This window comes from Pezoporus occidentalis, unplaced genomic scaffold, assembly GCF_034315485.1.
Source record: "Pezoporus occidentalis ecotype Australia unplaced genomic scaffold, CSIRO_AGI_Poc_V1 ctg153, whole genome shotgun sequence".
NCBI lineage: Eukaryota > Metazoa > Chordata > Aves > Psittaciformes > Psittacidae > Pezoporus > Pezoporus occidentalis.
The window spans coordinates 1,743,250-1,758,073 of record NW_026913350.1 but is presented as its reverse complement, the minus strand read 5'-3'; the positions used below and the strand labels follow the sequence as shown (position 1 = coordinate 1,758,073).

Sequence of the window (14,824 nt, the reverse complement as noted above, 5' to 3'; positions counted from 1 at the left end):
GGCGGCTCCGGCCCGGCCCGGCCCGGCCCCGCCGCCCCCCGCCACAAGATGGCTGCGGCTGCTGCTGCTGCTGCTGCTGCTGCTGCTTCTGCCGCCGCCGCCCGCACTCACCGCGGCCCGGAGCGGGGCCTCCCCGCGGCCCGGCGCTGCTCAACTCCCGCAACAACTCCTGCCCCGCCGGGCCCGCGGAGCGAGCAGCGCATGCGCGGCGGCCCCGGCCCCGGCCCCGGGTGAGGCGGCGCCGCGGGCAGGGCGGGACGGGGAACCGGGACGGGGAACAGGGATGGAGGTGGTGTGGGGATGGAGGGCACTGGGACGGGACTGGTGATGGGATGGAGCAGGCACTGGGATGGGGATGAACTGGGACAGGGCTGGTGCTGGGATGGGGATGAACTGGGACAGGGCTGGTGCTGGGATGGGGATGAACTGGGACAGGGCTGGTGCTGGGATGGGGCAGGCACTGGGACAGGCACTGGGACAGGCACTGGGATAGGGATGAACTGGGACGGGGCAGGCACTGGGACAGGCACTGGGACAGGCAGGTACTGGGATGGGGATGAACTGGGACGGGGCTGGTGCTGGGATGGGGCAGGCACTGGGATAGGGATGAACTGGGACGGGGCAGGCACTGGGACAGGCACTGGGACAGGCAGGTACTGGGATGGGGATGAACTGGGACGGGGCTGGTGCTGGGATGGGGCAGGCACTGGGATAGGGATGAACTGGGACGGGGCAGGCACTGGGACAGGCACTGGGACAGGCAGGTACTGGGATGGGGATGAACTGGGATGGGGCAGGCACTGGGATGGGGATGAACTGGGACGGGGCTGGTGCTGGGATGGGGCAGGCACTGGGATAGGGATGAACTGGGACACGGCTGGTGCTGGGATGGGGCAGGCACTGGGATAGGCACTGGGACAGGCACTGGGACAGGGCAGGCACTGGGACAGGCAGGTACTGGGACGAGAATGAACTGGGACATGGAAACACTGGGACAGAGGCACTGCGATGGGTTGGTGCTGGGACAGGCAGGTACTGGGATGGGGAGATGGTGGAACAGAGGCACCGGGACAGGCTGGCAGTGTGTCCTGGGTTCAGCAGTAGCAGTCATTTTTCTCCTTGGTAGCTGGTGCAGTGCTGTGTTTTGACTTTTGGCTTGGGAACAGAGCTGATAACAATGATGTTTTGGTGTGGCCAAGGACTTTGTGAGCCTCATGCTCTGCCAGGGAGGAGGGGAAGCCGGGAGGAAGCAGAGACAGGACACCTGACCCAAACTGACCAAAGAGGTATTCCATAGCACAGCACGTCATGGCCAGGATGTATCTCAGAGTTATTCAGAAGGGCTAGGAGACTGCAGGGCTGGAGGAGGTATCAGTGGGTGCTTGGTCAGGCTGGTGGTGAGGTGATGTATTCTCTTCCCTTGTTATTTCCTTTATCATTGTTATTACTGGTGGTAGCAGCAGTGATTTGTGTTATACCTTAGGTACTAAACTGTTCTTATCTCAACCCAGGGGAGTTGGATTCTTTTCAATTCTCCTCTCCGTCCCCCTGGGAGTAGGGGGACGGCAGTGAGTGAACGAGCTGTCTGGCTGGGTTTAAACCACCACACAGTGGGACTTGGAGGCACTGGGATGGGACTGGATACTGGGACAGAGGGGCATTGGGGCAGGAAGGCACTGGGACAGACTTGGGCACTGGGATCAGGCAGGCTCTGGGACACGCAGGTAGTGGGATGGGGATGAACCAGGACACAGCAAGCATTCGTATAGGCTGGCACTGGGATGGGGATGAAGTGGGATAGGGGCTGGGATGGGGATGAAGTGAGATAGGGGCTGGCACTGGGATGGGGATGAAGTGGGATAGGGGCTGGCACTGGGATGGGGATGAAGTGGGATAGGGGCTGGCACTGGGATGGAGATGAACTGATTCACGTAAAATACTCCCCCCTATTCCCTGCATTTGTTAAACTCTTTTTTCCTCTCACCCAACATTATTTCCTCTGTGTTTGAATCCCAAGACAATAAAAGCAGCGCTGGTGGGATTTTTAATGGGGCTTTGGGGTTTTTCCATGGCGAGCAAGGAGCACGAGCAGGCCCCAAGCTGTGACCACTAAAACACAGTTGGGATTCCAGGGGAATAACAAAGGGGATTTGAAACGGCTCATTTGGAATACACAGGATAACGGCCTGCATCCCTCAAAATACCCAGCTTCCAAATGAGCCAGAAAGCAAACGTATTCCTCACCTCCTCCGTGTCAGCCAGCCCCGGCTAATCCCTATTGCTGCAGATGGGGTTTGAAGCACACGCTGCACCCAGGTTTCCTCAAGGAACAAAAGGAGTTCACAGCTAACAAACCCATCCCTGTTCAGGCTCATGGATTGGTTTTAATTGCCGGGAGCTTGATTGAGATCCCTATTTCGGGGCTTCTTGCCCTTTTCTCTCACTGCTTTGACTTATGTGACACAAGCAGCCCTGCGATTCAGAGCTGGCAGGGCTTCTGTGCAGCAGCTCCCTTCCAGGAGAGGACCATGCATGGACTGAACCCTCATTCCTGGAAATCCCTAAGCAACAATTCCCCCATTTTGAGGAGCCATTAAGTGCTGCTGCACAGTGCCTGGAGCAAAGGCTGGGTTGTGCTATCCCAATCTGCAACGTCTTCGTCCCACCTGGGCCTTCCTGTATGGATCACGAGTGAAATCCCAGCCTCACAATCATGGACCATGAAATCACATCAGAAGCAGAAGCAATAGCAAAGTGATTTTCTAAAGCAAGAAGCCATTCACTGTGAGGAACGCTCCTGCAAATCCAAGCTTACACCGGTTGATGTCAACCACCACCAACCCCAACGTCATGGAACCACCACCAAATGTCATCAAGCAAAAATAGTCTTTATTCAAATCTCATGGGCACAGGAATCACTGTACTCTGCAAGACAGGGAAAACATAAATAGAATAAAAAATAATACAAAACAAGGATATTGCCACAATACGGAACTCTACTTTTCCCTATGGATCGCTGCAAGTACCTCTTGTTTTTTTCCCCACCCACCCACTCCCTTTTTGACTGTGCTATTCACAACTTTAAGTCCAAAAAACATGGAACAAAAGTAGTATGAAACTGAAGACTCAGCACTTCCACTAAATGGTGTACATCAAAGGGCATCAGTTCAAGGGCAAAGACTGTTGAGGCCATCGTACCCACCTATCAGTCAGCTCTGCAACCCCATCTACCCACCACGGGGCAGTGCACGTTCCCTGCAAGGCTCTGCCTGGAAAAACAGGGTGATTTGGGTGCTCTGGAAGAGGTGGAGTTAAAGAGAATGAGCAGCTGTGCACCAGTGAGCACTGCAGGGAGCGGGCACTGCATGAACAATGAGACATCCCATTGGGGTTCCTGAAAGTACACAGCATCGATGTGTTCTCTACTTCAATCACTTGCGCTACGACTACTACACATGTACAAAAGACTCCTCCAACCGGTCCACGTGTGGGTGCAGCAAGGTTAGGACGTGGAGCGAGACCTTGACTGCGATGGGGAGTGTGACCCAGAGGCAGACCTAGATCTAGACTTGGACCGGGACCTAGGCTTTGAAACAGACTTAGACCTGGAACGAGAATCTGATTTGACATTTAGGTTTGGCTTGGAAATGGACCTAGACCTGGAGCGAGACACTGGGCATGTGGCTGCATCCTCACCCTCACCTTCTGCCTCCTTTTTGACAGGCTCTGATTTTGGATGCTCCTCTTTGGAGTCTGACCTGGACCGCTCGTGGCCATCCTTCCTTTTCTTCTTGCTACCTGGTTTGCTGTCTCGCTTGCTGTGCCTCTTGCTTTTCTCATACTTGCTGCGGCTCCTGCTTCTGCTCCTGCTGTTACCCCTGCTTCTCTTCCGACTTTTCCTCTTATCCTTACTGTGGCTCCTGCTCCTACTCTCATCCCTGCTCTTGCTCCTGCTTCTAGCCTTGCTGATGCTCTTCTCCCTGTCTTTGCTTCTACTCTTCTCCTTGCTCCTGCTCCTCATGCTCTCCCTCATCTCTTCCCTGTCCTTACTCCTGCTCCTGCTCTTCTCCTTGCTGCAGCTCCTGCTCTTTGCTTTCTCATCACTGTTATGGAGAGTGCTCTCAGATTTATCTTTGCTTTTGTTTCGGGATTTCTCTGCACTCCTGCTGCGGCTCCTACTTTTATCCTCTTTACTTGGAGTCCTGCTTTTCTCTTTTTGGCCTCTGCTATGGCTCTTGCTTCGACTACGGCTCTTGCTTCTGGAACGGGACACAGACCTGAAAGCAACAGGGAGATCCACTTTAGTGTGTCTTGGATTTGACTAGCACTTAAATAGTGGGCATAATATGGTCAGGGAAAGGAAAACAATGTTCCTACTGCAGATTTAGGATGATGCTTCTCATTTAGGTGGGTAGCCCCTATTTCTTCCAACACAAAGACATACCTGGATCTTGATCTACTCTTGGAGTGACTGCTACTGGCACTGCGGCTCCTGCTCTTATGGGAGTGCCTGCTTCGAGAGCGAGACCTGGAACAAAATCAATCGGCTCAACATTAGCACATACCCACAGAGAGCTGGTGATCCCCTGGTCCCCTGTGGGTAAAACCCCACAGCATTAAAGCATCTTTCAAGCAGCTGTATGGTGAGAGTGCTACACAGTCAAGTTACAAACCTAGAGCATCCTCCTCCCCACTGCCACAGCGGGAAGTGAGCAGGGTTGCTCATCTGGAAGAAAACAGGCAACCTTACTTAAGATAAGGAAGCACGACTCATTTCCCAGAGTCCGAACCCAGTGAGACACTAGGACAAGGCTTTGCCTGCAGGCTCTGGTTTCCTAAGCAAGCTGTTCTGTGAACAGGAGAAGTTTGCTCAACTTTTCTTGCAACAACGAGTTCTACCCCAGAATGGAAAGGGGGAAGTACTTGGGGTTGTGTGCTGCACCAGTTCTCTCCATCAGACAACAATCAGCTAACCTCTGAGTAACAGGGAATGGGTGAGGGGCTCTGAGCTGAGAAAGAACTGTTGGTCCTGGTGCTTACAGCAGAACACAATGTTCAGAGCTCAAGTGTTAAAAGCACCTTCTGTCTCATCCTGTGTGCGCAGCTCCACCTGCCATACAGCTTTCTTCTGCCAGACAGCAAGGAGTATGGGCTTGATGGAGATGGGAAGAACAGCACCATACTATAGCCAGCAAATACATTCACCAAGGGAGACACTGCTGAGCAGAGGCCTCACGGCCCTTGGTTACTTGCAGGTTACAACAGGGACCTGCTGTATATTCATGTCACTGCAACCTAGAGTGATCCTGAGCTACATTATAGACACATACCTTGAATGGCTTCGGCTCCTGGAGTAAGAGCGGCGCCGTCTCGATCCAGGTCTGTCTTCCACTAATCTAATCTTCCTGCCATTTACTTCTGTCCCGTCCAGCTTTTCAAGGGCTCTTTTCATGTCAGAATAGGATTTGAACTCAATCACACCTTCATTTTTCCTTCCTTTGTGTGCATCTGCATATGTCACTTCCCCTGCCTGACGCATATAATCCTAGAGGAAGAGGACAGAATAACCATTGCCTCAAATCCAGAGCCAGGCTTCCAGGCTGACCCTGTCCATTCCTGCAGTGAGGTCCACTTGGCCTCTTCTGTTAACAGCAATGGCAGCAAAGGGTTAAACCAAAGAGCATTTGCAGTGCCAAAGCCAAGGATTCCGAGCAAGCCAAATAACACACTCTGCTGTCAGGATTAGAACCAAGGTGGTGATAATCTGGAGCCAAACTGTAATTTAAGGTCTCCCATCTCAAGTCTAATGTGAAATAAACTGGACTATAATAATTTGCCAATTAAACAGTGATTAAGGATATCAAATGCTTGCTCTTTAAATCATGTTTTCAAAGGTAACCTGGGAGAGGTGATAAAGGTTGAATATGAAGAGGCAAGAAGACTACAGGCAAGTGGACTTCCCTTTGTCCTGCACTTAGGTGACATCTCCTTCTGCTGGAAGGACCCTCCAGTAAGTAAAAGCTCAACTCATTTTCCACACTTCATGCTTCCTGGCTTCCCTATTTCACTCATTAAACACCTCTGCTTAGCAGGGAGGGCCATTCTGCCCTGCTTCGAGCAAGCCCTCAGCCACTGCAGACTTTGGCTGCGATGGAATGAAGGCACAGAACCCCAGCTCAGTCTGTTTTCAACCCAGGTACTCCCAGCTGAAGTCTACTGAAATGAAAGCTATTCAGACCCCAAAGCAGTGCATCCAGTAGAGGATTAATCATGCCATGCTCTACTTACAAGTTTTAATACCAGAAGCAAAGACAAGCTACTGATGGTGTGAAGCATTAACAACAAAAGACATTTGAAGAATCTCAGTACATACCTGAACTAGTGTTACATTTTCAATTACAGACCAGTTTCTACTACGTCAAAGTTAGTTTAGAACAAGTTTTACTCATCCTTAAAAGAGAACCATAAAAGAAAGCGATCCTGTAAGATCAAGGGCTTTTAACCATTGCTGCTGTGTTTGATAAGGAAATAACTATGCTAAGTTTGAGATGGATAAAATATCTTTTTGCACCTACTATTGAAATCCTGCTCCCTCTATCCATGATGTAGGTAAGTCAATACTTCACCTCCGGCATACTTGGAGGTACTGGGCTACGCAGTGCTACCCAGCACTGCTGATAATCCCCCTCCACTCCTTTGGGTTCCAGAAAATACTAGCTTTTGGCAGAGGCTTTGCCCCGTTGCTCCTTCTGGAAGCATCCTTTCCCTGAAACTCTTTACATGGTGTGGAAATTCTTAATAGAGGCTGTGCAAGAACGATGCTACAATTCCCAAACAGCTCCAGCACCTTCCATGTGGATGAGGAAAATCCAAAGGGACAAGGGGAAACTCCTCCATCTCTACTGAATCCTACCCCTGGCATGATTAAAGTCTGTTTGGACAGGGCTTAAAGATAAAACACATCTGTACGTGATGCTGGTTTGTGGTACGGGAAAAGAGTTATTCTCCCACTGTCCAGACCCTAAGTCTAAAGGTGCAGGTCCTCATGTTGCATTAATGATTTCCCGTATGCAAATACACTTCCATATCAACTTAAGGTGTGTATTACTTTTATGCCTAAGAGCACAGACTGTCAAGTTGGAGTAAAGAACATGGGTGCATACGTTTTCCTTATGGAAACGGACACTAACTGTTTTACCCTTTGTGCCACTAGCGAGGGGGTAAAGAAAGGGGCCCCATACCTTAAGGTCTTGCCAACTGCAGCGGCTTGACAAATTTTCCACAATCAATCTGTATTCTGTACGGGTGGGAGGACCGTACTTATCTCTTCCGCTTCTTCTATAACCATATCCACCTTTAGGAGGTGACAAGCAGACAGCAGTACTTCAGCTGGGGCAATGGAGCGCTCGCTCTACATCCACACAAAGACTTTTCTGCCCCGTATGCTTGCAAAGACATTAGTGATTCCCCCCCCCATCCCCAAGCCTAAATTCCATCCCCCTTGTAGCAAACATTACATAGACCCAAAGCATTAAGAAGAGTTTACTATGAGCACGCTATTAAAGCAAGGCACGTCATTAGAATTATGCTATGAGGAGCATGCAATTAAGTTTAATCTTTAAAACAGTTGGAAAGAAGCAATCGAATTGAGCCAGTTTACTCATGCTACTTACATTGCTTAAAGGCTTTCTGAATATCTGACATGAATAAAGCTTTTCAGGCACCTAGTTCAGATTAATCTCATCTGTCTCTAACCCTTGGGATCCTCACCACCCAGGTCTAATGGGAAAAGGTTGCGGTCGTCAAAGGGCCACAAAGGTCAAAGAGCCACTCATGGAAAGGTAACCCAAGGCCAGCAAATGGAACGGGCAGTCATCTTAGCCTCAAAGGACTCTTTCAATTAAAACATTGAGGTCTTTGTTAAACTATGTTAAACATCACAGTGCAAATAAACCATTCAAATAGTTAAAACGAAATGATAATAAAAATGGTATGAGAAACTGTTTTATTAAGTTATCCATTAAAGTCATTTAATACAACAAGTTAATAAAGATTGCGATCAACAGTTACATTTACAGTTACAAAGCACTAGGCACAACTTGAGAGCAGTTTCTTTTAAAATTACTTTAAATAAATCAGCAAAATAACACAATGTTTTATTTAAAAGAAGTCACGGATACAAATGCATGGGAGTGCTTACTGCGTCCAGAACCGTAACTGCTGTCGCGCCGCGGGCCTCGGGCGTGCTCCACGATCACTCTCTCCCCACAGAGATCTTTACCATTGAGCTCATAAACAGCATCATCTGCATCCCGGAGATCATCAAACTCAACAAAGCCGTACCTAGGGAGAGGAGAGGAAAAGAAGCACTCCAGGAACTGACCTTGAGCTATCTGTGCTCCAGGACATCCCATAGCAGGCTTCTGCAGAGCCCCAAGAGCATCCCTCTCTTTGTGCTGTCCTTCGGGTGAGCCCTGGTTGTAACCTCCTGAAGGCTCCCTTGGCATTTGATGGATATCACAGTCTCCAAGTTCCCTGGATTAGGATTTATCCTGACTTTTGAAAAGCCCTGCATTCATTCCTGGTTCTATTAGGAAGTTACCTTAATTCCTACACTTCGAATGGAATGACTTGTTCATCTCCACAGGCACAAGTGGTCTGTACACCCAGTTAAACCCCAGCATTGTGTAATGCCCGTTATCCCAACGGATCAGGGGAAGAGGACAAAAAGCAGAGGCTGTTTACTGGAGCTCAGAGCCCACCTGCAGCTGAAATCACTTCTCCATTCAGACTGGATCCCAGAGTCCCCCAAGCAGCAGCCAAGGATGCTGCAGCCCCATCACAGCCTCTTTTCAGCTGCTGTAGGCAAACACATTACCCTGAACTCAGGTCTTAGCAAGCCACAGGAGGGAACTTTGGTGAGTGCTGGTGTTTTAAACAATCCAGAACAACCCTGTCCTCTTCTCTTAGGTCCCCAACCATGGCCCTACCAACATTGCTGTGCAATGATACCTCTATTAACAAAACCCTTCAGAATGCCTCTCAGCACCTCAAATAGATGACTGCTTTCACATGCAAGCACCACAGCTTCACGGAAAGAAAGAATGATTGATTTATAACAACTGAAACAATCACAGTCATTATAAAACCATTCCAATTGCAACTTTCTTCCCTTCAATTCCAAAAATAGAGCAAGCGAGCGCAAAGGTTTCAATGAGATCTCATCCGAACAGGAATCACTGATGGCTGAAGTGCCTGGTACCACCAGCACTTGCAATGCAATAAAGGCACAGACATTTGAAGCTGGAATAATGGGATAATGTCTGCATCTGATCAGAGCACAGCATGGAACTTGGTCTTCCCAGTTGTTTGTTGGTCACCCATGTTACACACCGAAGTATGGCACCCCACCAATGCCTCGCTGCGCAGTACTAGTGGGCTAGGTTGGAAAAGAACTAAGCTCATCCAGTCCAACCCTTACCCCAGCAGTGCCAAGGCCACCACTACCCCATGGCACTGAGACCTCGTCTCCACCCTGTGTGAACACCTGCAGGGACAGTGACTGCAGCCCTGCCCTGGGCAGCCTGTTCCAGTGCCTGAGCACCCTTTGGGGCAGGAATTGTTCCTCAGCTCCATCTAAACCTGCCCTGGTGCAGCTTGAGGCTGTTTCCTCTTGTCCCATCCCTTGTTCCTTGGGAGCAGAGCCCAGCCCCTCCTGGCTCCATCCTCCTCTCAGGCAGTTGTAGGGAGCCATCAGGTCCCCCCTGAGCCTTCTCTTCTCCAGACTGAACCCCCCAGGTCCCTCAGCTGTTTCCCATCACACTTGTGCTCCAGGCCCTGCTCCAGCTCCATTGCCCTTCTCTGGCCCCACTCTAGCAATTCAATATGTAAGCTGCAAGTAGCCCTGGAATAAGCTCTTACTCTAATGGAAAAGTAAAAAGCAGGAGTTACAAGAAGAAACTTCCACCTTCTTTTTAAGACAAACAAGCTCATACAAACCTTGAGAGATCACTGCATTCAGAGAACACTAAAAGTCATTCCCCACATCACTCATACACGAAAGCAATACTGACCCACCTGTTAAATGTGTGTAATATTGCACTGTATGATCTAGAAGCTGTGAATAAAAGCCTTCAGAAGCAGTTTTACACCACAGACAGCCACAACTGCTGACACAGCCTTAACTACAGCAATCTGAACCTGCTGGTATATGACAGCGGTGCAAGTAAATCTTCTTTTAAATGTCTACTATTACTACTTCATATGTGGCATAAAATTACTTTCTAAAAAAGCCAATGTGATTTACTCCAGGTAATGTGAAGCTCCACCATTTTCTGCTCACGTCTCAGACAAGGCAGAAGCTACAGGAGCACATCCTCATCCCAAACAATCCCAACATTCTGAGCCTCCTAAAAGGTGGGATTTGAAGTGAAAGGAAAAAACGTGACTTTCTAAAACTGCTCAATACTCCAAACCAAAGGCAGACCCTCATCCTTCTCTCCCACCTGCATCACTCTTCAGTCCCATTGGATCATCCCAGCTGGCTCCACACCCTCCTCTCCACACCAGCCCACAACCCACCTCTACAGCATTCCACAGGTGCCAGTCTTTTTCCCCCGCTGCTCATGAATGGCTGGTGCTGAGATGGAGCCCAAAAGCACCAACTCCACATGCCAAGAAGGACCTCGAAGCTGCTCTCAGCTAACACAGGCAGAAATCCATGAAGTTTCCATGGGTGGCCACGTGCCTGAGCTCAACCTGCGGCTCCAGGGAGGATCAGGAGGCTCCCAATAAAGAGGGATGCACTCGACTCCCACCCTGTTCTCCTTGCAACTAATCAAGTTGATGGTCTGGCAGCTTCCTGAATCCCCTGGTACACAACTGCTGCCTATGGCCAGATGCTCTCAAAGTGTGCTCACTGCACCTTTAACATTCCCCCTTGTCCTATCACTACAATCGCTGATGAAGAGCCCCTCTCTGGCATCCTTGTAGCCCCCTTTAGATACTGGAAGGGCTGCTTTAATTCCACTGGAATTAAAGCCCAATTCATTAGCAGGTCACCTGAGCATCATCTGGGTGCACTGGGTATCATTATGTTGTGAAACCAAGTTGACTTTGTTTTAATACCAACAGCTCTAATTGAAGTTAATGGCATTAATAACCCAAGAGTAGCCTGACGAAAGCACTTCAGAATATAAAGCTATAAGAGGAATTAAACCATTGAGTTAATCCTAGAAACACAGAGTGAGCTCTAACTCACAGCTGAAGCAATCTGCCACAGAAGCAGCAAAGAGCAGGTGAACAACTCAATGACATTGAGCTTCCTTCTGTTATCTGCAGCTTTTAAACTGTCTCCTCCAAGTGAAGTCACCAAACTGCCTCTAGATCTGGAACAGAAGGGGTATCACACACAGAACTCCTGGATTTTAGATACAGATGGGCTGTGCCCTCCTCCCCCCTGTATCTGTTACCATTTAGACTTAAGATACCACAAGTTTGGGCTGCTCAAGCACACCCTAAAGTCAACTCCTGCACCCACAGCACATCCCTGCAGGTGGCTTCTAAACAACACCGAGCTGGGACCCTCAGGCTTGTCTTTAGTAGGTATTTATCAATAAAAGCAAGAAAAGAGGTCCATTAGGCATGTCAGTCATAACTCAGCAGTGCTACAGCTGGTAGGAAAGGTTGGTTGGTTGGTTTGGGGTTTTTCTCCTATTAAAAGGTTACTCAGCAACAGGAAAACTGACTTCCCAAAAACCAATTTCAAGGATACACAGTGGGACTGAAGAGTGCACTCAAATATTCCAGTCATGGGCAATCTTCACTGCAGCCTGCAGCTGTTGGTTAAAACACTGACACATGCACACTCATTTGTTTTAATAATGGACTTTATTCACCTTATAAACCTGCTCTATGTCCACCCACCAGTGGTAAAATTTAATGAGCCTTTCTTTTTATGCTCAAGGACTAACTTTTACAAGAAATTCCTCTTCTCCACTTAGAAACTGAAATCAAGACCTCTTGGCTAATGATAATAATAATAATAATAATAATCCATCTCCCACTCCTTCCTAAGGAAGGCTTCTAGCTGGGTTTCTTGTCAAAAGTAAAGACTCCAGCACTCACAGGGGTTAAAGTGTTGGGGGAAAAAAGACCTCCAAAAGGAGAAATTTGTTTTCTCTTGGAAAAGCCACACTTGCCTGTCCTGGGGAGCAGGATCCAGACCCTCTAGAGGCAGCCAGGGCCGAGCGGCTGGGACAGCACAGGGGTGAGAACACACAGGGATGTGGAGGTGCAGGACACCCCCATGGGATGATGCCACCACATGTGCAAAGAGGTGGGGGTCCAAGAGTGGATTCCTGCTTGTGAAGGGGGGGGGGGAGCTCTGCCCACCTGGGGTGGGTGCTCACCCCGGGGTGAAGAGCACAGGGGAACCCCTCAGGAACCCCCCCTCCCCACCAAAGGGGTCAGGGCACGGATGTCCTCCTCCCCCAGCACCTGCAGCAGGGCCTCCAGCATCATGCCCTCCTCCCGTTGCCATGGGAACCCAGACATTTCCCCCCCCCCCCATCATGGACCAAAGCTTCCTACCCTCCCTCCATGCAGGCCCAGCCGCCTTGCCCATCCACCCCGTCGCCATGGCAACCCAGGCGTCCTCACCCCTTCCCCATCACCACAGACATCCGGGTGTCCCGCCGGACCCACACGGGACCGGGCCGGGGGGTGAGCAGAGGCCTTCCCTCCCGTCCCAGCCGGTACCCGGGGCCGGGCCGCGCTCACCCGTTCTTGAGATCGACCTCCAGGATCTTGCCGTAGCCCTTGAAGAAGCGCTCCACGTCCCGCTCCCGCGCCTGGTAGCTGAGGCGGCCGATGTACACCCGCGGCATGGCCGAGGGGCGGGGCTGCACCGGCGGCGCGCCGCGAGCAAAGGGGGAGGGGCTAGGCGGCGGCGTCACGTCATGACGCAGCGCGGGAAGAAGAGAGGGGAGGGCCTTAATAGGAATACGGCAAGGCAGGCCACGCCCCCAAGCCCGCCTGCCGGCTCTTAAAGGGGCCGCGCCGCTGTGTGGCCGCTGTATGGCTGTATGGCCGTTTCCCGTATGGAGGGGACGCATCGATTTCCCCTTTCCCTATATGCAGGGCGCTAATGGGAGGCCCCCATGCGTCAGGGCGCTTGTGGGGTGATAAATAGGGTGTGCGGGGGTCACCCTTCTCCGTGGTCTGGGGGGCCTATGTGGACGCCATTCCCCATGAACAGGGTGGTGGTGGAGGCTGCCCTCCCATGGTCAAGGACATGTGGGGGTCTCCTCCGCCATGTACGTCCCCCATGGGGGGGGTGGCAGTTCCCTTTCTCATGGGTTGGGGGCACCCCACAAGGTCCCCTTTCCTCACGTGCCAGGCATTGGTGTGGGGAGGTCCCCTATACCAAGGTGCTTATGGGGTCCTCTATAGGGCAGGGCCTTGTGGGGTGTCCCCAGTACAACAGATATTGTTAGGCCCCTCCTTCCCCAGACACAGAGGGGTATCCCCCATCCCTGCACCCGGGGTGCTCAGGATGCCCCATGGCATCCCTCCCTGGGGACACCCCCCATTGCTGGCCATGCTCAGCCATTCCTCATTCCCATCAATGAGCTGCGACACCTCTCTTGCAGCTCCCTAAATGCCGTTTAGGGGGGGACGGACACACACTTATTTCAATTGACACATTGGGTGCCTAAATCCCACCAAACCCCAGCAGAGGCTCAGGTTAGCAGCCACCACCCTTATAGAACCCCCACCATCACCCCCAAAACCTCCATCCTGCGTGTGTGCAATGCCAGCAGCTGGATTGCCAACCGGGATCCAGCTCATCCGACAAGTGGAGTTAAACTCCGTTATTTATTCCTTCGTGCCCTGGTGTAGGAGTAAAGCGCTCGGGAACATCATGTGCCATGGAGCTCTCAAACGCTTGTTAGGTTTTATTGCCCAGTCAAACAAACAAGGGGGTTAAAGCTTTGCATTAATTTCTCTGGTTTATGTCATCCTTAATAGTGCTTTGAACCATCCCAGAGTCCTCTCCATGCTTTTGCCATCCGCTTGCGGCACCGATCGGGAAAGCTCTGGGCCACACGACGCTGCTCTGCCTCCATAGCGATGGGAGAGCCCAGAGGAGATGCTGGGTTCCATGCTCTGCCTCTATGGGGCCATTTTGCTGCTGGGATTTTAGAGCAGCCCAAAGTCTCCATAGGAAAAGCCAAGAGGCCTGTGCTGGGTGCAAAGCAGCCTGGCCCATAATGGACCCCATCAATTCAATGTAAAGGTTGGAGGCTGCCAGTTTGCAGGCATCTCCTCTGCTGCAAAAGAGCTCCTGTGGTGCCAAATGGGAGCTGAGGGGATGGGAACATCCTCAGTAGAGCACAGGGGATACCACAGAATGATGGAAGCGTTTAGGTTGGAAGGGACCTTAAGGTTCATCCAGCTCCAACCCCCTGCCGTGGGCAGGGACACCTATAAAGGAGCTCCAAGTCCTGTCCTTGCCTTCCCCAGGAGCCTCAGCTGTGCTGAAACAGCCACTGAACAGACAGAACATTCCCATGGGAACTCCTCCCGAACCCAGGAGCGGGTGCACAGAGCTGGCCCGCTCGGGGGGGATGCTCAGCACCCAGCTCAGGGCCGTGTCCCAGTGTGGGAGCCCAGCCCTCGCTGCCGTGGCGGTGGCCGGTGTCACCATCAGCCAGGCTGGGGCCAGGGGAGGCTGCGGAGCTCAGGGTGCCCCACGTGTCCCTGCCCTTGTGGCTGGTGCAGCACCTCCTGCAGCAGTGGATGAGCTGCGGGACACGGTCCC

General features: G+C 51.3%; 1 protein-coding gene across 2 annotated transcripts; it reads right to left on the bottom strand.

Annotated features, from left to right (window-relative positions):
- Positions 1-2,867: 2,867 nt before the first annotated feature.
- SRSF4 (serine and arginine rich splicing factor 4) lies at positions 2,868-12,912 on the bottom strand. Of its 2 annotated transcripts, XM_062611415.1 has the most exons (6): positions 12,781-12,912; positions 8,201-8,343; positions 7,242-7,354; positions 5,331-5,545; positions 4,445-4,528; positions 2,868-4,277 (listed from the first exon to the last, which is right to left on the bottom strand). In XM_062611415.1, exons 1-6 carry the CDS (start codon positions 12,885-12,887, stop codon positions 3,503-3,505), a joined length of 1,437 nt encoding a protein of 478 aa, XP_062467399.1. In that variant the 5' UTR covers positions 12,888-12,912; the 3' UTR covers positions 2,868-3,502. The 2 variants fall into 2 exon arrangements, with proteins under 2 accessions (XP_062467399.1, XP_062467400.1); XM_062611416.1 differs by lacking the exons at positions 8,201-8,343; positions 12,781-12,912 and adding an exon at positions 7,674-8,182.
- Positions 12,913-14,824: the final 1,912 nt, after the last annotated feature.